Here is a 21,057-nt window from a genome sequence, read left to right as displayed (position 1 = left end):
TACGTGTTTTAAAACACCTGTGCGCAAATAAAAGTAGAGTTAATCTCTTATTTTAATAATACACTTGTTATTTTTCCCGCCCTTATCCCTCCCCTAAAAAATATTTATTGTTTTTTTAAAATGAAGATTCTGAAAAGGGCCAAGTTTGTGGCCAGCATTGCCAGGAGCGCGGCAAAGTCAACAATAAGCTACTGTGTTAAGGGCCCGAGATGCGAGCGGTGGCCGCTAAAGCTCCAGGTTCTTCGCGACGTCATTTATAGCATAAGCAAAATAGGAAACGGCGCGTCAATGACAGACGACGATATAGACTTGATCGACTTTGAAGAATTGGCTGCCTCGTACAAAAAGCACGACCTTCCAGACTCTGAAATACCATTTCATCTGGGCACGTACGTCAGTGCGAGCTTTAAGGTGACTGAAGTGCCATTGATCCGGAGCTGTTTGTCGGCACAGGTCCAGCTGAAAAGGGGCTGATCGCGCTCATCAAGAGTGACCAAGACATTGCGTGCAGCAAGCGTGTAATCCCTACGAGCTCACAGCACCCACACCGCTGCCAGGCTCCGCCGAACTTGCTGCAAAATGCGAGCCGTTGACGCCCAACGAGCGCATTATTCTGTATTTGCACGGTGGCGCTTACTGCTTGGGCTCCCCCACATCACATCGTGGCTCACTGGGCGCATAGCCGCACAAGCTGGGCTCCGGTGCTTCACAATCGACTATAGATTGGCCCCGCTTCATCCGTATCCCGCTCAGCTGCACGACGCCTACATATCTTTCCATTTCTTGTTGCAGCAGGGGTTCAGGGCGGAGAACATTGTTTTGGCGGGCGACAGTGCCGGTGGGAATTTGGTGCTGGCGCTGACACTTTTGCTCAAGCACACAGGGATTCCCCACGTGCGCGGCCTGGTGCTCTTGTCGCCGTGGACCGATATCATATCTCAGCGTCCAAGCATTGAGCGTAACAAGCGCTTCGACTATTTGGTCAACATGCCGATGACGTCGCCCATGTCTCGGGCTCGCCTGTTCTATGCTCCCGGTCGTCGAATGTCACCAGAGCTCATGGCCGAAATGGCGCATCCATTGGTGTCGCCAGTCAATGCTGATTTCTCAGACTTTCCGCCGACACTGATACAGGCTGGAGACAAGGAGCTCCTTCTCGACGAAATCAGCGAGCTCTTCCACAACATCCTGGCTGCTAACCCGGACCGCCAGGACATATACACGTATGAATGCTATGCTGACATGATCCACGTGTTCCACCAGTTTGAGAGCCTGCCCTGTGCACTAGAAGCTATCACTAGAGCCGGAAATTTCATTAAGACCTGTGAAAGACCCCACGCTGCCTATATTTTTGATATCATATTACAGAAAGTCTTAATTTTATTGTTGCGCTTGCGACTTAGGCAATCGGCTTGATCTTAAAGTGGAGAGAAATGAGTGATAAGATCAGGCACTTGAAGTCCTGGACCAAATAGTACAGCACGCGAAGACCCTCAGGATCATCAGTGCCCTGAATATCAACAAGCGAGCCAATTCTAGCCGCTTCAAAATTAATGCTCTTGCCGTCCATTGTAATTTCCAACTGTTGTCTGCCGTTGTTGTCTCTCTTGGGCCACTTTCTGTCGCTTTCATACATGATCTCGCTGTCAGCTATTATCCGCTTTATTTCGTTCAAAAGGGCCGGGCTCAGTGTCAGCTGCTTGCGGATAATGCTATCGCGGCGGTAGTTGGAGTTGTTGGCATACTGCAGGTGCCCGTTGCTGGTAATTTCAAAGCGAAAGAACTCGTTTCCAAATCGACCTGGTGCCCAGAGCTACAAGTTTGTGTCGTAGTGAGAAAAAAGAGAACAGTGCGCGGTCGGATGTTTTTTTTCAGTCAAGGATAACAGAGTAATTGTTTTTGTACATATATGTATCTCTGTTGCGTGGCACATACTAGTAGTAGATGTAAAAGTCGTCGGTTTTCTCCATATTCGCCAGCAGTGCGGCTGTATAAATATAAATATCTGCGTTAAATACAATGATAATGGCAACAGTTGAGCCGTTGTCTGTGCAAAAAATAATTTTTGAAAAAGCCCCCCTAAAACGTGTTTGTCATTGTTAACGTGACTTTAAGAGTATATGGGTATTTCGGTATGACTCAGAGCCGCATTGATATTGCTTTAAACTTGTTCTCGGATAGTTCCCTAAATAAATTTATCAATTGTCTTGTTTCCAGAATACATCAACAAAGCTATGTCTAAATACATAACGCGCCCTAGCAATGGATCACTTCTTCTTCTTCTTGGCCAGAGTAGCACGCTTGCCTTCACCCTTCTTGGGGGCGCCCTTTCCGCGAGCCTTCCGCTTATCATTGACGTTGAGGCGATCAATCTCCTCAGGATCATACATCTTTTCTCCAACCAGTCTGCTGAGACGGGGCACCTTAATCAAATCGCGCTCCAGCTGTGACGGGTAGTACCGAACCATGTGCTCGCCGCGAAAGTTTTGTCTGAGAATGTAGTTTCCTGTGCGCGCGCCTGTCGGGTTGAATGAGTTGCCAAAAATCTTTGACGAGATTTCAGTGACTTTGAGTGAGCGCGCCACTTGCGCCAAACCGCCCTTCATCATTGTGCAAAATATAAAATAGAATTTGAAAATTAGTAATAGTCGATTGGAGCAGAAAGGAAAAAAGGAGAAGGATAAAGTTAAATCCACTCTGAAAAAGGATCGTAATTTTTGTGCTATCAGCTTGGTCGATCAAAATCACACACAATCTAATCAATATCGCGTGTAAGTATGCAACTATTGAAAATGGAATTTTGGAATTTCCAGATATTTACAGCGAAATTCTAGATTATTAAGCGGGGGGTTTTCAAAACCCGTTTCTCGCGCAAAAGGCATCGTCAGAGCTGGCCGAAACTGAGCCCACAGCGACACCCGAGACTTTGCTCAAGCCAAAGCCCAAGCCCAAACGTGTGTACAATACTCCATCTGCCCCTGCTTTTCTCCAAAAGAAGCAGCAGTAAACTGATTAACATCGTCAACCATAGTGGTCTATTGCCACTAGTTTCTAAACGCCTTTTAGGTTGCTATTCAATTTGGGGGAAGGATATCGATTTGCAGGATACTTGTAGCCTCATTCTTTTCTTTGGTGTATGTGTACACTCGCTGTTGCCCCCTTTTTTGCTTTAGGCTTTGAAGCTCAGAAGCGCAGCTCGCACATGTTGCTGCTTACGTTTCTTTTTCTTTTTTGTTGCGCGCAGAAATATTTCAATCAACCTTTCTCCAATTACAATTGCTCAGATGTCATTGTCGTCGTCGTCTTCGTCTCAGGTGCAAGGCCTCTTAAGACTGGATACACGGGCGTCCAAGCGGTCCAACACACTCCTCGAACAAAGCGTAGCGCGGCCTCGGCGGGACAAAGTGAGCCTGAGCGCATTTGCCTTTATATTTGGCGAAATTATCCGATACTCGCAGAACCGAGTGCTCGGAATTCAGGACCTGGAATCCAAGCTGAACGACCTGGGCAAGCGGGTTGGCGTGCGAGTATTCGAACTAACAATGTGGCGCGAAAAGACGGTTCACCGGGAGAGCCGAGTGCTCCAAACCTTGGTGTTTATCAACACGGTGGTCTGGCGGGCGCTGTTTGACAAGCAGGCGGACTCGCTGGAGCGCAGCACGGAGAGCGAGGACGAGTATATGATTACAGACAATGAACCGGCGATCCTAAAGTACATCTCGGTGCCCAAAGAGATGTCGTCGTTTTCGCCTGGTGCGTTTATCTCGGGCATCGTCGAGGCCATTGCCGAATGCTGCCTGTGTCCGGCCAGGGTCACTTCGCATGTAGTGCCAGCCGATGGCTTGCCGCTGCGCACTGTTATTTTGCTAAAGTTTGACAAGGAGGTCATGGAGCGCGAGAAGCGTTTGGAGGCTGGCAAATAAAAAACATTATTTTCTTTGGTGTAGCCGATTATTCATTTATTTGTCTCAATCTTTTTCTCCGCACTTTTTCTTCCTCCACTTGTACTCAATTCACACCATTTTCACACTTTTGCCTTTGCCTTTGCTATTGCTTTTACATTTTAGTCTGAGCTACTGAAATGAGCATTTGAGCTCCCTATTTCCCCTATATTTTATTCGCTCCGTAGCACGTTTAAATAATAATGGCCACAGACAGTAACCAGCAGCCGTCGATCGATCGCTGCCGGCCGGGAGCGGCAGAGCTCATAAGCGTACTGCCACGAGGCACGCGCATGAGCGATCGTTCGCGTACTGGGCGGACAAGCAACTGGCGCCACAGGGCCTGTGGTGGTGGCGGCCGCTGAGCTCCGCAGTGGTGGGCGTGTCAACAACAGCCATGGGCGTGCTCCTCAGTCTAGGATTCAAGAGGGTAGTTGTCGAGGACTTGCACAAACTGACAGACATTATTGAGGATCCGCTGCGGTCGCGACCCGTGATAACCATTGCCAACCACGAGTCGACGCTGGACGACCCGATTATGTGGGGAGTGATGCCCATGCGCATGCGCTGGAACCTGATTACTCGCGGTGGACACTAGGCGCGCGCGAGCTGCTGTACAAAACCCGGTGCTGAATGGATTCTTTGCACTGGGCCAGACCATTCCGACAGTACGCGGCGACGGAATTTACCAGCTAGCTGTGGAGATCGGCCTGCGCAAGCTGGCGAGAACAAATGGGTGCATGTTTTCCCGAAGGCATAGTAAACCAGAGCGGCCGCATGCTACGCTTCAATGGGGCGTTGGCCGTCTGATTATGGAGTCCGAGCGCACGCCTGTGGTCATTCCCATGTATTTCAGGGGCATGAAGGAAGTAATGCCGTTGCGCCAAAAGGTGCCTCTACCGCACCCAAATCCCTTCAAGAGCGAGCTTTTCTTGCGGGTCGGCGATGCTGTAGATTTCACTGCGCAGATCAGGGAATGGAGTGTGCTCGCGAAAAGCTCTTGACAGTGGAGGAGAGGGAGCGGCTGGACGAGCGAGTGCGCATTGAAATTGTCGATCAACTTTGGGGAACCCTCGATAAGCTAAAAGCCGAGTCCGCACCAGAGCTGGCCAACAACATTGTTAACTTGGGCATTTCTTAGGTGCCATTTTTTTTTCAGCAACGCCAATTTCTAATAAGCTAATTGATTGGGTATCATCAGCTGCGCTGTTATGATAACTGTATGGTTAATACCAGCAGCACGTATAAAACGCTTTCACCAGGCGCATTCGTGCTGTTGAGTGTGATAATGGATTGGCAGTCGTCCCTTTGCGGTATCGTTATTGCTATTGTGTTCCAATTTGTGATGAATGGTTGGGATTATTTTGTGCTTTTGCGGGATTCATATTTTGTGATTTTCAAGCGAAAAATGCAACCAATATGCACAGGCCTTATCGCCATCTCTCGGAAGCATTGCTGGTGTATGAGCCGACATTCCATCCATCCATCTCTTCTCTGCTCCTCTCTGCTTTATTGCATTTCCTTAATATTTTTGTACCAAAAATAGACAAAGAACCATGGATTCCGAGACATTCAGGGCCTGGAATAAAGAGGCGCCCGAGCTAGACGCCAATATGCGTACATTGGTGGCCATATCGACGTTGGCGTCGGCAAATCGTCCAAGCACAATTGCTTCGATAGCCCAGACACATCTCAACCAACTTGGAAATGTTTCTGAGCAAGTTTTCTTTGTGCATCAAACGCGCGAGTCTATCCTCAAGATGACATCCATCATGGGAACTCCAAAGGTAACATTTGTCATCTTGCATATCTTATATTTTAACTGTTCAATATTTTGTAAAAATGAATGATTTAACTAACAAATGTATGTTCAATTTTGAACAAGTTGATATAAATTGTAGGCCATCAATGCATTGTCGTCTTTCATGAGTGTGATAAAGCCCAACGACGCCATTGCACACGAACTATCAACTGCGACTTATCCGCGATCCAGCACCACCCCCGACTACGCCGAAACGCGCGCCCGCGGCCAAGAGCTTTTTGCTAGCATATATGGGCGCCACGCATCCCGAGTCGAAGGCATGCTGCACTCCCTGTATCCTGACCTCGCAGAGGTCATTATTGCAGATTCTTACGGCCGCCTTCTCAGTGAAACCTATTACCTTAATGGGAGGGATACCGAATTATGCGCTATCGGCTCACTGGTTCCACAAGATGTGCCCGCGCAGCTGAAGAGTCATTGTATTGGTGCCACGAGACTGGGTGCTTCGGAGGAAATGGTCCAGGGTGCTTTGAGACTAGCTAAATTCGTATTTGCTAAAAAGTAGACGTAGGGTATGGACAGCTTTTTTGTTTTAGCCATAATTGCAACAAACATTAAATGCAAGCACATTAATTTTCTGACCAAGCAACTATTTGGGTTAAATAAAAAAGGTTATATTGTTATTTCATAAAAAAAAGATTAACCTACTTTTTCATATTATAATGTCGGATAATAGCGAATTGATTGTACTTGATTTAGTTCAGCTGGACTCTGTCGGGCAGGGCCTGGTTCCCGTTTTACGCTACACAGTGGCAGTCACGGCAATGGCGTCAGCCAACAAGCCCTTCCTTATCCCACTCCTAATCCGCCACATATTGCAAAACATGTCCGCAGCCGATACCCTGGAATTTGCAGCCAAAGCTCGCGAGGCGCTGGTCAAAATGATATCCACCATAGGCGCACCGCGTGTTATCAACGGCACAGCTCAATTGATGGATACTCTGGACAAGAACACGAGAGATTTGCTTCCACAGCAGTCCCAAAGAACGCACTGTGATTATGATACTGTTCGCCAGCGTGGTATAGATCTGTGGCGCGGAGTGTACAGCAGACAAGCAGACAAGCTAGAGGAAAAAATCGGGGCGTGGAATCCTGATCTCATAGAGTTTATTCAGACAGACTTGTATGGCCGCTTGTTGAGCGATTGTCGTATTCTTGATGCAAAATCCACTGAGTTGTGCGCGATTGCCGCATTGGTGCCTATTGATGTGCCATCGCAACTTAAAAGCCATGTTTTGGCGCTGGGAGGCTGGGCGCTTCAGAAGCAGAATTGACGCAGCCAGTGCTCTGGCAGAGCATGTAAAGCATATATAAGGAAATGACATGACATTTTAAATAAAATAATTATATCTGGTGGAAAGTAAATTTTCAAAGTGTCAAATTTGCGTGGCCACGACATTTCCCAAACAAGTGATCTACTGCTTTAACAAAGGATATGGAATTAGGCATTACTTGTATGAAATGTCATAAATATATGCTATTTTTAATGCTTTAAATGGGCGTAATCGCTGTTGGTGAGTGAGCCAACAATGCTTCACGCCTTTCTAAGTAATTGGAGAAGCGTGAAATCACAACAGTTGTTGTTGTGATTCCTTCTTTTCCGTTGGCTAGATTATATTACTTAGTTTTAATATATTTTTACAGCAGTCTTTTCTATCAGCCAAAACCGTCACCATTGTGGCATGTGTTCTTATTGCCAAAAGGATGTGCTTGGTGTATTATTCTGGGGTTGGTGGAAGTACAAGGGTTGTTGTAAGATGTACTTTTTAGTAGTCCTGGATATTCCTGCTTGTATTGCTCAATCCGTTCACCATGGCCTGCATCTCGTCGCAGCAGAAAAACTAGGGCCTGGCAAACGCATTGAGTAAAGCAAATGGCACTCAAAATTCGCATCAAGACTTGGATCATACCTGTTGGCTAAGTACTCGCATAGTCGCACATTTTCTGGCTGGTTAAACAGCACCAACCCGTTTTTGCATCCCCTTTTCTTAGACTTCCTTGCTGTGCAGACTCAACAGCGGAACTTGCTTATGTGGCCCTTACTTCAAGAAAACTTTGCAATGTCTGGAATGTCTCCCGTGGCAAAAAAAGATACAATTAGTACAACTGCTTTTGCCCGTCAATGGTAAGTCCAAACCATTGTGCTAAAGAAAATAGACCTCCCGGAATAGAGGCCACATAGATTTATAAGTGGCCATTGGCTTGCTGTGATCAGACAGGATCGTGGGCTGCAACATGTAGTTGCGCAACATTTCAAGTGAGAAGGGTGATTGAGCAAAACAACGTTGAACATTGTAAAGCTGATATCCCTTTTTGCCACCTGGGGGACAAAGCTGTTGATTACAAGCCCAATGTTAATCGTCCTCCTGCCATTTCTGGTGCTCCCCACCATGCACTATCAGACGATCTTTCTACTAAAGATGTTGACCATTGCACCATCGTCCAGTTGCGCCATCCTCTCCATATACTTTTCCATTAACTCGTGCGTGTGTTTGTTGGACACAAAGAAGGGTACAAGAGTGCCGATGCTGATGTAAGTAAAGCATGGTTCTGGGTGGCACTTCAGTGCAACAATACTGTGTGTTTCTGGAAAAGAATCTCCAGCAGAGCTCGACCAACAATTTCTCTTCTTGTGGTTTCAGATTTAGTTAGTACTGGCACTGTAAATTGCCCCTCCCCTGGCTCAAGGTATTTCCTCAGAGCCAGAGCCAGAGGCAGAGCTGGGGAATAAAATAGAGTCAGAAGGGAAGAGTAAGGGTAAGGGCAAAGTAAATAATAATAAAATAAGAGAATAGGATGATGAATAAGAGGAATAGAAGGAAAGGAGAGGAAAAAGCATGTTAAAATTTTTATACATGATGAAAAAGGGGGATGAAGTAATACATTTCTCAATAATTTTGTCTGCTTGAAAATAAAAAGAATCCATTTTTGGAAAGTAGTTAAAAAACGAATCATCTATTGAACAATTCCACAGAGCAATTCAATACAAAATTTCGGTGCCCTAATATTTTGGGTTAGGGTTTATAGAGTTTTTATGTATTGGAAAATACCATGGAATTACTATCAAGTTATTGTAAAATCGCTATTAAATGGCTATTATTCAGTGCACCCAGTACCTACGCCTATTCCTCAGCACCATTGCAGGCTGGAAATAGCAGGGAATCAGAGCGCTGAATTTTGGGACATTTGAGCACTGAATCTGATACAGGTGCCAGTGCCGGTGCTTGCTCTTGCTCGTGGCTTGTTCGTTTTTTGTCTTGGTTATGTGTCCTGGACCTGACTGAGAGGCGATAGGACTACAAAAAAAATAATAATAATGCGAAAGCGCATAAATCCAACAAAATCAAATTGAGTACTTGTTCTTTTGGTTATTTGTTAGTGCAAGTGAAGGAGAGCGCAATAGCTAGTGTCAAAATAAAAAACAAGATCTTGAGCAAGAATAACTGAAAAGTCAGATACACGACCAAAGAACAATTTTTTTTTTAGCCAAGAGAGCAATATGTGTTATTTTTTTGACCACGAAAACAACGGTCAGACTGTTAATTTTATTATGTGCAAGATATTACCCACGACTATGCAAAATAATCGAGCATCGTATTGCCAACTTCAATATCCGTCGCCTAAGTATATATAGTTATTGACCAAAGATGTGTATCAACAAGTATCGGGGGTGCAGCCAGACAATCAAGACAAACGTTTCTTCATGGAGGCAGAGAGTAGTGTTATTTGCGTGTTAATTCACATCCATGTGGTAAAAACAAAAACAAAAAGCCAAACCATTTATTAAACAATAAATATAAAAAACAAGATATAAATAAAATACAAGCTAACAAAATTATAATTATTAACGCTGCCTCCAAGCTCCGTTGACAAGCGGCGGCAAACCAGTTTTCTGCAAAACACCTACAATAAATTCCGTCTTGTCATTTCCATACTTGTAATGGCAATTATCCACGCCCTCCCACTTCTGCACCAGTTTTTTCTTCAAATCAACATACTCCTTGCGCAGCTCCTCCTGGTCCCTCAAGCATTGCACAAAAGCTCTAACCCTTAAATAATCCGCATTCCCGACTTCCACCATATGCACATGGAAGCCAGGTTTTTTAAAATACTCTCTGCCGGGGACCCCACATTGGCCCAGAAAGGCGTATCGGAGGGAGCGCATGGCTTGGACACATTCTTTGATGTGTGAAAAGTTTGGAAGTACAACGAGAATGTCGATTATTGGTTTGGCGGCGAGACCAGGGACACTGGTGGATCCGATGTGCTCGATGCCGAGGAGTAGGGGCGAGGTGGTTTTGAATGAGGCTTTTTTCGCAGAGAAGAGGGTGGGCCAGTTGGGGTCGTAGTCGCTGATGATAAAGGGCTCTTTGAATCTTGCGCGATCTTTGCGGATAAAGCAGCTCATTGATTTTGTGAAAGAAATGTAAAAAAAAAATAAGCGTATTTCTTTTAATGTATTCAAATGGGAGATGGGTAAAGTTTTTTATATATGTGGATTTTGGTGCCCATGTTTAGGCAATTGTTTATATTATTCAGTCGTTACAGAAAAGCATGTTTTGATATCAGCGTAGGAAAAGAAAAAGTTTGATCTGTCACAAGATGATGTGACAGTTTGCATATGGCGGTATATATTGATGAAAATAGGAGAGTAAAATAAAGCAAGATATCTACACTATCATCTGCAGGGCTGACCAGAAAAGTCCAGGGGATATGATAGAATGGAATATGAGCTAAATGCAAATTTAATTTTTAATTTGTTTATTTATTTAGATTAAAAAGGTGCATATACAATCGGTCTGGCCAGCAGCAACAGAAAAAGGAAAGAAGGCGTTCTGTCGATCGTCCATGTGAATACAAAGAGAGAAAGAGGCGAATATCCAGAGCATAAGAAACAAGCCCATTTTTTTCTTTTATATTATTATTATTATTATTATTATTATTATTTTCATTTTCATTTATATTTCATTATTCAATCTGATTTATTCATGAAATGAGACGGCTTACAATTGGGTTTGTCCATCCGAATCTCGGCATCGGCGGTGCCGAGCGCCTAGTCGTCGACGCCGCGCTCAGTCTGCAAAACCTCGGGCACAAGGTAATAATCCACACGCTCCACCACGACGTCTCCCACTGCTTCGCCGAAACCCGCGACGGCACACTCCAAGTGCACACCGGCGGTAATCAATGGTTTCTCCCGCGCAGCATCTTTGGCCACATGCACATACTCTGCACAATCCTGCGCTCGCTCGCGCTCGCTAATCAAGTGGCAGGCGACAGAGAGCAGTATGATGTTCTGTTTGTCGATCAGCTATCTGCCCCGATTCCGTTGCTGCGGTTTGCGCAGGCGCGGATTTTCTTTTATTGCCATTTCCCAGACTATCTCCAGGCGCCGCATGTTGGGTTTTGGCGCAGGATGTATCGGCTGCCGTTTGATCTTCTGGAGCAGTTTACGACGCGCGAAGCAGACGAGATTGTGGTCAACAGCCGCTTCACACAGGAGGTGTTCCAGCGGGCATTCCCGCACATCACCCAGGCGCCGCGCGTGCTGCAGCCGGCGCTGAACCTCGCAGCATACGACCAAGCGGCGGATGCGCAGGATGCAGGGCTGTGGGGGCTGCGCACGCAGAGGCCCTTGGTGGCGTCGATCAACCGCTTTGAGCGCAAGAAAAACATCGCCCTGGCCATCGATGCGCTCGCCCTGCTGCACGAGGGCCGCCACAAGGATGCCTGCCTGGTGGTGGCCGGCGGCTGGGACGCCGACGTGGCCGAGAACGCCGAGCACCTGGTCGAGCTGGTCGCGCACGCGCACGCGAAGGGCCTGCGCACGCGCACGCTTGCTCCCCAGGGCAGCAGCGCGCGCGCGCGAGCACGGCTGCCGCCGGGCTCGGAGTCGGCGCCGCTGGTGCTTCCCGCCGCCGCCGGCGACGAGATGTCCTCCGTGGACGTGGTCTTCCTGCCGTCGTTCTCGGCCAACCAGCGCGCACACCTCCTCGGGCTTGCCCGGTGCCTTGTGTACACGCCGAGCAACGAGCACCTGGGCATCGTGCCCCTCGAGGCATGTACATGCGCGTGCCCGTTGTCGCCGCCAACTCGGGCGGCCCACGCGAAACCGTCGTGCATGCGAAGACTGGGTTTCTGTGCGAGCCGACGCCCGACGCCTTTGCCGAGGCTGTGGCTGCGGTGCTGGGCATGGACGGCGCGCGGAGGCGGGAGATGGGCGAGGCGGGGCGCGCGCGCGTGGCCAAGACTTGCGCGCTTGAGGCGTTCGGCGAGCGGCTCGAGCGGCTCATGTATGCGATGCTCGAGCGCGAGCCGCACGCGCCCGTGGTGCTGGGCGTGCTGATGACGGCGTTCATCGTGGGGACGGCGGCCGTCGTGCTTGTAGGGGCGGCGCTTCTCTAGCCCATTTGAATGCGGTTCGCACAGCTTTCCCAGCGTTAATTCGTCCTGGTGTTCTCATAAGCTATCTCTTCTAATGTTAATTTATCCTGTTCTCATAAGTGATCTAACGTTAGTTTATCTTGTTCTGACAGCTTATCTAACGTTAGTTTACCTTGTTCTGCTAGCTATCTACGTTAGTTTACCTTGTTCTGCTAGCTATCTAACGTTAGTTTATCTTGTTCTCACATTTATTTAATGTTAGTTTATCTTGCTTTACATTTATTTAATGTTAGTTTATCTTGTTTACATTTATTTAATGTTAGTTTATCTTGTTCTCACAGCTTTTCTAATGTTAATTTTCTAATGTTAATCCACCCTGTTCTCACAACTTTCATAACGTCAATTCGTCCTGTTCTCACAACTTTTCTAATATTAATCCACCCTGTTCTCACAACGTTTCTATGTTAATCCATCCCATTCCCATGACGTTTCCAATGCCAATCCATCCATTCCATTGCAATGCCTTTTCCAGCGCTAGCCCACCGATCGATCGACCCGATCCGATCCCGATCCGACCCGATCCGATCCATCCACCAGCCCGCCCATCCCCCATGCCTTCTCTCTCACGAGAAATAGTCCATGCAGCTCTTCACCCGGTCGCGCACGTCCAGCGGCTGCGCCTTGTCGGCCAGCAGCCGGTCAAGCGCCTCCGCCACGCCGTGGGCGCGCAGCACCGGCACGTGCACGTGCACGGCGCGGCCCCCGGAGCCATCCGCACCGTCGCCGCCGCGGTGCGACGCAATGCTGCTGACGCACCACAGCGCCGCCACGGCCACCTCGGCGTCCGGCGCCTCAACGGCCGCGGCCACGGCGCGCACCAGCGGCGCATGCGCGGCCAGCACGGCGCAGCGCGCAGCCGACCGCACGGCGACGTTGTTCGCCAGGTACAGCGCGTGCACACGCACATGGCGGTCGCCGCGCTCGCTCGCCAGCGCGGCCAGCAGCGCCGGCAGCCGGTCGCCGGCGGCCGCGAAGATGGCGTCGACGCCCCACGCGCTGTCGGCGGCCACGTTGCGCAGCGCGCCGACCGCGTGCTCACGCAGCGCCGCGTCGGCGCCCGACGTGTCGGCGGCGGCCAGCGCCAGCAGCCGCGCGGCGCCCACCTGCGCGACAACCTCGCGGCGCGTCTCATCGTCGATGCCCACCAGAAGGTTGCGCACGGCCCACAGCGCGTTGCGCCGCACGGGCGGCGCCGGCGCGTCCAGCAGCCGCACGAGCTCCGGCAGCAGCCCGAGCTTCAGCGCGTCGGCGCGCAGCGGCGAAAAGTCGGTCAGCAGGTTGACCAGCGCCGCGGCCGCCGCCTCCTGCACGTCGGCGCACGCGTCGCGCAGCAGCCGCACCAGCGGCCGCAGCAGCCCGCTGTCCGGCACGTGCGTGCGGCAGACGGCCACCGACCGCGCCATGTAGCGCGCGCACAGGCACGCCGCCGCGCGCACGCCGCTGGCCGGGTGGCCGAGCGCGCGCGCGATGTGCGCAAGCACGCCGGCGTCGACGGCCGCGCGGCGGCTCTCCTCGCTGGCGGACACGCAGGTGCCGAGCGCGAGCAGCGCGGCGCGCGCATCGGCGGCCGCGCGCGCCGCGTCGCCAAAGTCGCCGTCGCCGGCCGCCCACGCCGCGGCCAGCCGCGCGCACAGCGCCGCGACGCCGCCCGCGCCGCGCGCGGCCGCCTGCGCGTCGGCGTCCTCGTGGCACAGGTACGCGAGCACGCGCACGGCGCCGGCGTCGCCGGCCTCGACCAGCCGCACGAGCGCCGGCACGGCGAGCGCCTGCACGTCGCGCGCCGCCACGCCGCGCATCCGCGCCAGGCTGGCCGCCACCTCGCAGGCGCGCAGCCGCACGGCGCCGTCGGCCGCGCGCACCAGCGCCATGATGGCGGCGGCCACGGCCGGCTGCGCGCCCAGCGCCTGGCAGATCTCGGCGTTCTCGTACGCCAGCGCCGCCAGCGCCGCCAGCGCCGCCGCCTGGAGCCGCGCCGCGCGCGCGAGCCGCAGGACGCGCACGAGCGCCGGGATGACGCCGCCGTTGGCCACCATGAACTGCCGCGCCTGCGACACGCACAGCCGCGCGACGATCAGCAGCGCCAGCTCGGCGCGCGCGTGGCGGTGCGGCTGCCCGGCCGCCGCCATGTCCGCGCCGCGACCAGCGCGAGCAGGTGCGCGAGCAGCGCGTGCAGCGCCGCGTCGTCGGCCTCGAGCGCCGGCAGCCGGTGCGCGAGCAGCGCGTTGAGTGCGCGCTCGGACGTCTCGACCAGGGCGCCCAGCTGCTGCGGCGACGCCCCCGCCAGGCCGGGCTGCTGCGGCGGCGCGTCGAGCGCGCCCAGCTGCTGCACCAGCGCCGCCACTACGCCGCCGGCTGCCAGCGCAGACGCCGCTGCTGCGCCGTCGGCGCCGCTGCTGCGCACAAGGCTGCTGACGATGGCCGTGGCTTGCACGCGGCTGGCTGCGCTCGCCACGCTGGATGTGAGCACTGCGCCGACTGCCGGCACCACCTGCAGCTGCAGGTAGAGCGCCTTCTTTGAGCTGCTGCCGATGACGCTGTTCTTGATTGCGCGCAGCGCCTGGTACACCTGGTCTGCGTCGGCCGATGCGAGCAGCTGCACGCGGCTGCTGTGGATGTCCGAGCCTGGGCCTGGGCCTGGCCTGGCTGAGCCTGGCCTGAAGCTGGTCTGGCCTGAGCCTGAGACTATCGCTGCCATGTGTGTAAAGTTGGAATTGAACTTGGAATTAATGTGAGGTTGAATTGAGTGTGGGTTGCAATGAAGCTGCAAGAAAATAATAAGTTAAAAGTTTCATAATTCGACAAGAGCACAAACCAAGCCTCTCATTTGAGAAACACTCAACCCCCCTCTCACTTTTAATCGTGGCTACTACTTGCATGCCCGCCGTCTGCCATGTGCCACACACCTTTATTTTGTATTTTCCCCCACCCAGAAATGTCAAATGGCCAATGCAATGGCCAAATGGTCAAGTGGTCAAGTGGTCAAAAGTGGTCACGGGCCTCGCCGCGTTGAATTACCATTTAAAATTTTCCATCAGTAATCTGCTCTGCTCTGATCTGATCTGATCCATCGATCCACCAATCATCAATTCATCAATTCATCAATCCGTTATGCATTGGATGGTCTCATTTTATTTTATTTTATTTTTTTCCTTGCCTTTACGCTAATGCAAACTGCAAACTGCAAACTGCAAACTGCAAACTGCAAACTGCAATCTGCAATCAACGAGATAACAACCAAACCACCTTTTCGTCCCGGTTTAAACCTTTATTTCTTCCTTTTTTTATAAAAAATATAAAGTTAAAAAGATGGCTTTTTCAATGCTCCTGCCGCGCCTAGCCGCCAGAAGCACCAGCAGACTTTTGACAAACCCAACCAGCTCCCGCCTGCTAGCCACCTCGCTAATGGCCGCCGCCGCTGCCCACCACCACCCGCGGCGCTGGAACTCCTCCTCTTCAGCAACTGCCGACGACATCAACCGCCTCAAGCACCTGCGCAACATCGGCATTTCCGCCCACATCGACTCTGGCAAAACAACACTGACCGAGCGCATTCTCTACTACACTGGCCGGATCAAGGAGATCCACGAGGTGCGCGGCAAGGACAACGTCGGGCAACCATGGACTGGATGGAGCTAGAGCGCGAAAAGGGCATTACAATCCAATCTGCCGCCACCTACGCCCAATGGGGAGACACCAACCTGAATATCATTGATACGCCCGGCCACGTTGACTTCACTATTGAGGTTGAGCGCGCATTGCGTGTCCTGGATGGCGCTGTCCTGGTATTGTGCTCGGTCAGCGGTGTGCAGAGCCAGACCATCACTGTGGATCGCCAGATGCGCCGGTACAATGTGCCGCGGATTTCCTTCATCAACAAGATGGATCGCGCTGGCGCCAACCCAAACCGGATCATCGAGCAGATCCGCACCAAGCTGAAGATCCCGGCCGCCGCGCTGCAGCTACCCATTGGCGCCGAGGACGCCTTCGAGGGTGTCGTGGATTTGCTCACCCAGAAGGCTGTCTACAACAAGGGCACCCGCGGTGAAGACATTGTTTATGGAGAAATCCCCCCGCACCTTGTGGATGCCGTGCAGGCCGCGCGGGAGGAGCTCATTGCGACCCTGGCGGAGGTTGACGATGAGGTTGGGGAGCTGTTCATTGAGGAAAAGATCCCCTCGGAGGACCAGCTGCGCGCTGCCATTCGTCGCGCACGATCGCACGTAAATTCACCCGGTGCTTATGGGCTCGGCCATCAAGGATAAGGGCATTCAGACGCTGCTCGACGCCGTCGTGTGTTACCTGCCGACCCCCACAGATATCACCAACACGATGCTGGACATTGATAACGGCGAGAAAGTGCTCGATGTCATTCCTTATGCCAACCAGCCCTTTGTCGGGCTGGCATTCAAGCTGGAGGAGGGGAAATACGGCCAGCTCACGTATATCCGCGTCTACCAGGGCCGCCTGGAGAAGGGTCAGTTTGCCTACCATGTGAAGACCGGTAAAAAGGTCAAGATCTCGCGCCTCGTCCGTATGCACTCCAACTCCATGGAGGACGTGGACAGCGTAGGTGCGGGCGAAATCTGCGCGCTCTTTGGTATCGACTGCGCCTCTGGAGACACTTTCACCGACGGTACCATCAATCGCTCCATGAGCACCATGTACGTTCCTGACTCTGTCATCTCCCTGTCGTTGACACCCAAAGACAAGAACGCTGTGAATTTCTCAAAGGCTCTTAATCGTTTCCAGCGCGAAGACCCGACTTTCCGCGTGCATGTTGATTCGGAAAGCAAGCAGACTATTATCTCGGGCATGGGCGAGCTCCACCTGGATATCTATGTTGAGCGGATGCGTCGTGAATACGGGGTGGATTGTATCACGGGTAAGCCGCAGGTGGCCTTCCGGGAGACAGCAACGCATAAGTCGGAGTTCTCTTACACGCATAAGAAGCAGAGTGGCGGTCTGGCCAGTTCGGTCGCGTTATCGGTTATATTGAGCCGATTGATCCTGAGCAGCAGGCAGAGACACCGTTGAGTTTGTCAATAATGTGTTTGGCGGAAACATCCCGACAAACTACATTCCGGCATGCGAAAAGGGATACATGGATGGACTGAATGAGGGTTTCATGATTGGGCATCCGATTGTTGGCGTCCGTATGGTTTTGCTCGATGGAGCGGCGCACTCCGTGGACTCGAGTGAGCTGGCTTTCCGTCTGGCTGCTTTCCACGCTTTCCGCGAGTCATTCAAGGTCAGCAACCCGAGGATTCTCGAGCCCCTTATGACTGTTGAGGTCTCGGCGCCTATTGAGTTCCAAGGTAGTGTTTTGGGCTCGCTTAATAAGCGCAAGGGTCTGATTATTGATACGGAGACGCAGGAGGATTACTGTGTTATTTTGGCAGAGGTGCCGTTGAACAATATGTTTGGTTACTCGACGGAGCTGCGGTCGGCTACTCAGGGCAAGGGCGAGTTTTCATGGAGTATAAGAGACACTCGCCGGTGCTCCCTAATGTGCAGGAGGACTTGATCAAGGAACATCAGAAGAAATTGGCTGAGAAAAAGTAAGGCTTTTTTTAACTAGAAAGTTTAGAATTGAATAAATATTAAATATTATTTAAAAAAAGACATTATTATCCGATAGATGGATAAATAAATGAATAGAGTATGTTAATGTGACAAATATATTCTGCGATGCCAGAAACTCACATTCTCCAGAATATATGTATACAAGCAAAGCAAAAAGGTAGGTATCATGTTATCAAAATATTGTATATTGTATATATTCTACTTTTAAAAATCCTTTTTAATTAAAGTAGAAAGACATATGACATAGCCTCATTACTCTTCACTCCTTATTTTTATTTTATTTCTCAATACAGCCAATACAAAATAAAAAATAAAAAAAAGGTAGAGGTGTTTTGAAAATAAAAAATTCTGCTTTATGACACAAACATTGGACAATCCCAATTCAAACAATAACATTTTTTATATCTAACTTGTTGTTGTGGCATGATTATGCAGCGCCTCCTCATTATTTTTCTTTTTGCACAAGACAATAAATTTTTTTTGTTCTTTATTCTAGTCACCAGGTTATTTTTGTATTTCTTTTTCTTTTTTCTTGTCAATGTGAATGCGTGTGTTTGCGGATATTGACAGCACCTTCCCCCCAAAAAAATGGAAAATAAAATAATAATAACAATAACAATAGTAATAATGATTAGGTCAATAATTCGCCACCTCCCCACCTTTTTTCTACCTATAAATAATCTTTACTAAAACCACAACTTTTTTTTCTACATACTCCCCCCCTACCCAACAAGACCTAATATTTTCTCTATCAGCTTTTTTACTCAAGAACAAAACAACCATGTGTGCCAATCATTCCTGCAACCACAACTACCAGCCTTACACTTTTAAAACTTCAAAGTGCTCTTATCAATGCACAAACTGTTGGGGTATATTTGATGACGAGATATATTACATTTCACACGAGAAGCTGTGTGTTCTCACTCATGGAAACTTGAACGAACGGGAGTTCCGTTTTATTTAAGTTGTTTGTTTTTGCCTCGCCAACCTATTTTTTTTATCTTTCTCGTTTTGTTTTATTTATACCATTTTTCCTTTATCAATAAATATAAATACCACCAAACAGCTATATAGTCACCATCGATAATAAAAAAGGATCTTATTCAAATATACAAAAGGTCACAACAATATTACTGCGCCAAATTTCATTTTTTCATTTTTTCATTCAACCAAACACGTGTTTGTTAATTTGTTTTTAATTTCCGTCATGCGTATACAAAATTTAAAATATTACTGCGCCCTGTAGCTGATTACCACAGTAATCCATTGATTCGCCAATTTCTTGGATCGTCAGAATTTTTTTTAAACAAGTTGCTCCAAAAGAAAAAAACCGTCTTTTACAACAGCATTATTATTTCTTTCCTATTTCAACAGACAGAACCAAAATAAATAAACCACAGTTCTACTCTACTCTTACAAAAATAAAACTTGTATATTTCTTTGTTTCCTTCTATTTTTTTATTTGCAGAACAGCATCACCAGCAGTCGAGATATTCCCAGAAGAAAAAAAAACAGATATACCGTCTCCCACATACACACCCATTTTTACACTCAAATATATACAGAATACTTTTTAAATATGGGAGCTGAAACCGGAACAAACGTTGGACTCGAGGGTCCCTCAAGGACTTAGTGATATCAACATTGAGATTAGCGTTATTGTCGACCAGCTTGTGGACGAGGAGGCTGCCCTGCATGCCAAATACGAGCTGAGGAAGGCTCCGTTATACAAGAAGCGCCAGAATGTTATTGCCAATATCCCAAGGTTTTGGCTCACATGTGTAAGTTGTTCATTGTGCATACTTACTATTATGTATCTTACCACGCACGATGCATGATGATTCATCCGTATTGGGCTGCAAGTATCTTTTTTTTGGAGGGACAATTGTTGATATGGCTCTACATTGCATAAATAAAGTGTGCATTACAGGCTGTTTCATGCACCAACGCAATGCCACAAGCAAGTTGTGCTAATATCAAAATTATAACACAATATCAATATTTCCCTCTTTTTCTTGCTTGCTTGTATTGTTATTTCAATAGCTCGAGAAGCATCCGTCATAAGTAAGTGCAAATAACCCCATTATATTTATGCTTAGTCAAGAGCAAAATCTGTCCAAAAAATATATACTACGGAGTTTATTACACATAGTACCATCCACAAGTAAATCACTAACCAAAAGCTCTAAATGCATTTTTTTATTTCGGTAATCGCAAATCCGACGCAACCCGCTATTTCGTCCTTGGTTTCCCCCTTTTTTCCTTTTCTTCTTGGAATGGGATGATCGATTTCCGGTTTTGGACGGCAAAATATAAATTAACTTTTATATTTGTAGCCTCACTCATCGAGATGGAGGACGCTGAGGTAAGATTTTACTTTTTTTTGCTTTCTTGCTTGCACCTGCTGCAATGAATATATGTACGGCTCATTCTGAGTATAAGTCCAAAAAATAAATATAAAAGCGCAAAAATAACTAACGCACATGTTTTTAATCTACTCTGTGCATCTTCCTGATTGGCTCTCCATTTTCATTTGTTATATCATCGTAGATAATCTCATACTTGAAAAACATTGAGATCCAGCGCTCGACCGACAACCCGATCAACTACAATATCGTGTTCCTGTTTGAAGAGAACCCGTATTTTACAAACAGCAAGCTGATTAAGGAGTTCGACTTTAGCGACAAGGGCAACATCAAGGTGGTCAACCACAAGATCGACTGGAAGGCCAACATGGACCTCACCGCGGTTGGCAAAAAGACTGACGTTGAGGAAGAGGGCGACGAGTTTTCGGAGAACGAGGACGCCAGTTTCTTCTGCTGGTTCAACGACGCCAATGGCTCCGATCTAGCCGACCTTATTGCTAACGACCTGTTCCCCAACGCCGACATGTACTTTATTGACAGTGAGGATTCTGAAGACGAGGAGTCGCCGATCTTTGAGCTTGGCGAAAGCGATGTCGAGGAGGAAGTCGAGAGCGTCTCTGATAATGAGGTCGAGAACGCGCCAGCCTCTAAGCGTGCAGGCGCAACTAAGGCGGCTCCGGGTGCCTACCTCCCTAGGCTCCTTCGCATACCCTCTCCTCTACTTTGTCTTCCTTCCAGTGCCTCTTTATTTATCCAGAGCTTATTTGTGACCACTTGTCGGCAGAGAATTATAGTTGTGTTTAGTATTTTTTCTTTTCAAAGTTATGCAGAATTTACGCATTATTAGTATAAAAATAAAAGTATATTTCTGTTTTGCTGGTACGTTCTTTTATTTTTGGGT

General features: G+C 49.1%; 13 protein-coding genes across 13 annotated transcripts; 8 read left to right on the top strand and 5 right to left on the bottom strand.

Moving 5' to 3' along the window:
* Positions 1-120: 120 nt before the first annotated feature.
* Positions 121-1,301, top strand: BX661DRAFT_200007 (Alpha/Beta hydrolase protein; the record flags this gene model as incomplete). Its single annotated transcript, XM_051538367.1, has 5 exons — positions 121-389; positions 422-489; positions 516-626; positions 683-1,262; positions 1,289-1,301. The coding sequence occupies 5 exons, from the start codon at positions 121-123 to the stop codon at positions 1,299-1,301; spliced, it is 1,041 nt and encodes a 346-aa protein (XP_051389731.1).
* Positions 1,302-1,399: 98 nt separating this feature from the next.
* BX661DRAFT_215970 (mago nashi-like protein 2) lies at positions 1,400-2,010 on the bottom strand (the record flags this gene model as incomplete). The annotated part of the gene is made up of 2 exons (XM_051538761.1): positions 1,400-1,813; positions 1,936-2,010. Coding segments are annotated over 2 exons (489 nt in total), but the record flags the coding sequence as incomplete, so codon positions are not given.
* A 36-nt stretch (positions 2,011-2,046) lies between these two features.
* Positions 2,047-2,663, bottom strand: BX661DRAFT_186193 (mitochondrial ribosomal subunit S27-domain-containing protein). Its single transcript, XM_051536975.1, has one exon. It carries the CDS (start codon positions 2,607-2,609, stop codon positions 2,268-2,270), a length of 342 nt encoding a protein of 113 aa, XP_051389729.1. The 5' UTR covers positions 2,610-2,663; the 3' UTR covers positions 2,047-2,267.
* Positions 2,664-3,155: 492 nt separating this feature from the next.
* BX661DRAFT_186192 (NO signaling/Golgi transport ligand-binding domain-containing protein) lies at positions 3,156-4,007 on the top strand. Its single transcript, XM_051536974.1, has one exon. It carries the CDS (start codon positions 3,285-3,287, stop codon positions 3,921-3,923), a length of 639 nt encoding a protein of 212 aa, XP_051389728.1. The 5' UTR covers positions 3,156-3,284; the 3' UTR covers positions 3,924-4,007.
* On the top strand, positions 4,001-5,442 carry BX661DRAFT_186191 (uncharacterized protein). Its single transcript, XM_051536973.1, is given in 4 exon segments — positions 4,001-4,213; positions 4,240-4,528; positions 4,551-4,924; positions 4,939-5,442. The coding sequence occupies 4 exon segments, from the start codon at positions 4,145-4,147 to the stop codon at positions 5,080-5,082; spliced, it is 876 nt and encodes a 291-aa protein (XP_051389727.1). The 5' UTR covers positions 4,001-4,144; the 3' UTR covers positions 5,083-5,442.
* Positions 5,443-6,361, top strand: BX661DRAFT_206928 (AhpD-like protein). The gene is made up of 2 exons (XM_051538642.1): positions 5,443-5,728; positions 5,843-6,361. Exons 1-2 carry the CDS (start codon positions 5,498-5,500, stop codon positions 6,266-6,268), a joined length of 657 nt encoding a protein of 218 aa, XP_051389726.1. The 5' UTR covers positions 5,443-5,497; the 3' UTR covers positions 6,269-6,361.
* A 20-nt stretch (positions 6,362-6,381) lies between these two features.
* On the top strand, positions 6,382-7,133 carry BX661DRAFT_186189 (uncharacterized protein). The gene is given in 2 exon segments (XM_051536972.1): positions 6,382-6,995; positions 7,012-7,133. The coding sequence occupies 2 exon segments, from the start codon at positions 6,426-6,428 to the stop codon at positions 7,075-7,077; spliced, it is 636 nt and encodes a 211-aa protein (XP_051389725.1). The 5' UTR covers positions 6,382-6,425; the 3' UTR covers positions 7,078-7,133.
* A 2,474-nt stretch (positions 7,134-9,607) lies between these two features.
* On the bottom strand, positions 9,608-10,171 carry BX661DRAFT_200002 (grpb/dephospho-CoA kinase; the record flags this gene model as incomplete). The annotated part of the gene is made up of 1 exon (XM_051538366.1): positions 9,608-10,171. One exon carries the CDS (start codon positions 10,169-10,171, stop codon positions 9,608-9,610), a length of 564 nt encoding a protein of 187 aa, XP_051389724.1.
* Positions 10,172-10,756: 585 nt separating this feature from the next.
* On the top strand, positions 10,757-12,168 carry BX661DRAFT_210560 (uncharacterized protein; the record flags this gene model as incomplete). Its single annotated transcript, XM_051538719.1, is given in 2 exon segments — positions 10,757-11,776; positions 11,791-12,168. The coding sequence occupies 2 exon segments, from the start codon at positions 10,757-10,759 to the stop codon at positions 12,166-12,168; spliced, it is 1,398 nt and encodes a 465-aa protein (XP_051389723.1).
* Positions 12,169-12,770: 602 nt separating this feature from the next.
* Positions 12,771-13,610, bottom strand: BX661DRAFT_172653 (armadillo-type protein; the record flags this gene model as incomplete). Its single annotated transcript, XM_051533792.1, has 1 exon — positions 12,771-13,610. One exon carries the CDS (start codon positions 13,608-13,610, stop codon positions 12,771-12,773), a length of 840 nt encoding a protein of 279 aa, XP_051389722.1.
* Positions 13,611-14,177: 567 nt separating this feature from the next.
* BX661DRAFT_54207 (uncharacterized protein) lies at positions 14,178-15,007 on the bottom strand. Its single transcript, XM_051539253.1, has 2 exons — positions 14,878-15,007; positions 14,178-14,835 (listed from the first exon to the last, which is right to left on the bottom strand). The coding sequence occupies exons 1-2, from the start codon at positions 14,900-14,902 to the stop codon at positions 14,279-14,281; spliced, it is 582 nt and encodes a 193-aa protein (XP_051389721.1). The 5' UTR covers positions 14,903-15,007; the 3' UTR covers positions 14,178-14,278.
* A 365-nt stretch (positions 15,008-15,372) lies between these two features.
* Positions 15,373-18,137, top strand: BX661DRAFT_186183 (elongation factor G). The gene is made up of 5 exons (XM_051536971.1): positions 15,373-15,813; positions 15,840-16,427; positions 16,465-17,167; positions 17,226-17,673; positions 17,694-18,137. Exons 1-5 carry the CDS (start codon positions 15,514-15,516, stop codon positions 17,767-17,769), a joined length of 2,115 nt encoding a protein of 704 aa, XP_051389720.1. The 5' UTR covers positions 15,373-15,513; the 3' UTR covers positions 17,770-18,137.
* A 1,430-nt stretch (positions 18,138-19,567) lies between these two features.
* Positions 19,568-21,003, top strand: BX661DRAFT_172651 (uncharacterized protein; the record flags this gene model as incomplete). The annotated part of the gene is made up of 5 exons (XM_051533791.1): positions 19,568-19,571; positions 19,834-19,854; positions 20,127-20,155; positions 20,341-20,836; positions 20,987-21,003. The coding sequence occupies 5 exons, from the start codon at positions 19,568-19,570 to the stop codon at positions 21,001-21,003; spliced, it is 567 nt and encodes a 188-aa protein (XP_051389719.1).
* Positions 21,004-21,057: the final 54 nt, after the last annotated feature.

Source organism: Kickxella alabastrina, assembly GCF_025024165.1.
Source record: "Kickxella alabastrina strain RSA 675 chromosome Unknown BX661scaffold_21, whole genome shotgun sequence".
Lineage (NCBI taxonomy): Eukaryota > Fungi > Kickxellomycota > Kickxellomycetes > Kickxellales > Kickxellaceae > Kickxella > Kickxella alabastrina.
The sequence above is the reverse complement of the archived record's forward strand: the minus strand, read 5'-3'. Positions and strand labels throughout refer to the sequence as shown.

Excerpts from the sequence above, each read along its gene's own strand:
- BX661DRAFT_186189 (XM_051536972.1), top strand. The coding sequence starts at position 6,426 with ATGTCGGATAATAGCGAATTGATTGTACTTGATTTAGTTCAGCTGGAC.
- BX661DRAFT_54207 (XM_051539253.1), bottom strand. The coding sequence starts at position 14,902 with ATGGCAGCGATAGTCTCAGGCTCAG. Across the intron at positions 14,836-14,877 it reads AGCGATAGTCTCAGGCTCAG|GCCCAGGCTCGGACATCCAC; the intron begins GCCAGACCAGCT and ends GGCCAGGCCCAG.
- BX661DRAFT_186183 (XM_051536971.1), top strand. The coding sequence starts at position 15,514 with ATGGCTTTTTCAATGCTCCTGCCGCGCCTAGCCGCCAGAAGCACCAGC. Across the intron at positions 15,814-15,839 it reads AGGTGCGCGGCAAGGACAAC|CTAGAGCGCGAAAAGGGCAT; the intron begins GTCGGGCAACCA and ends GACTGGATGGAG. Across the intron at positions 16,428-16,464 it reads TTCGTCGCGCACGATCGCAC|GATAAGGGCATTCAGACGCT; the intron begins GTAAATTCACCC and ends TCGGCCATCAAG.
- BX661DRAFT_186191 (XM_051536973.1), top strand. The coding sequence starts at position 4,145 with ATGGCCACAGACAGTAACCAGCAGCCGTCGATCGATCGCTGCCGGCCG. Across the intron at positions 4,214-4,239 it reads GAGCGGCAGAGCTCATAAGC|CGATCGTTCGCGTACTGGGC; the intron begins GTACTGCCACGA and ends CACGCGCATGAG.
- BX661DRAFT_206928 (XM_051538642.1), top strand. The coding sequence starts at position 5,498 with ATGGATTCCGAGACATTCAGGGCCTGGAATAAAGAGGCGCCCGAGCTA. Across the intron at positions 5,729-5,842 it reads CCATCATGGGAACTCCAAAG|GCCATCAATGCATTGTCGTC; the intron begins GTAACATTTGTC and ends TATAAATTGTAG.
- BX661DRAFT_186192 (XM_051536974.1), top strand. The coding sequence starts at position 3,285 with ATGTCATTGTCGTCGTCGTCTTCGTCTCAGGTGCAAGGCCTCTTAAGA.
- BX661DRAFT_186193 (XM_051536975.1), bottom strand. The coding sequence starts at position 2,609 with ATGATGAAGGGCGGTTTGGCGCAAGTGGCGCGCTCACTCAAAGTCACT.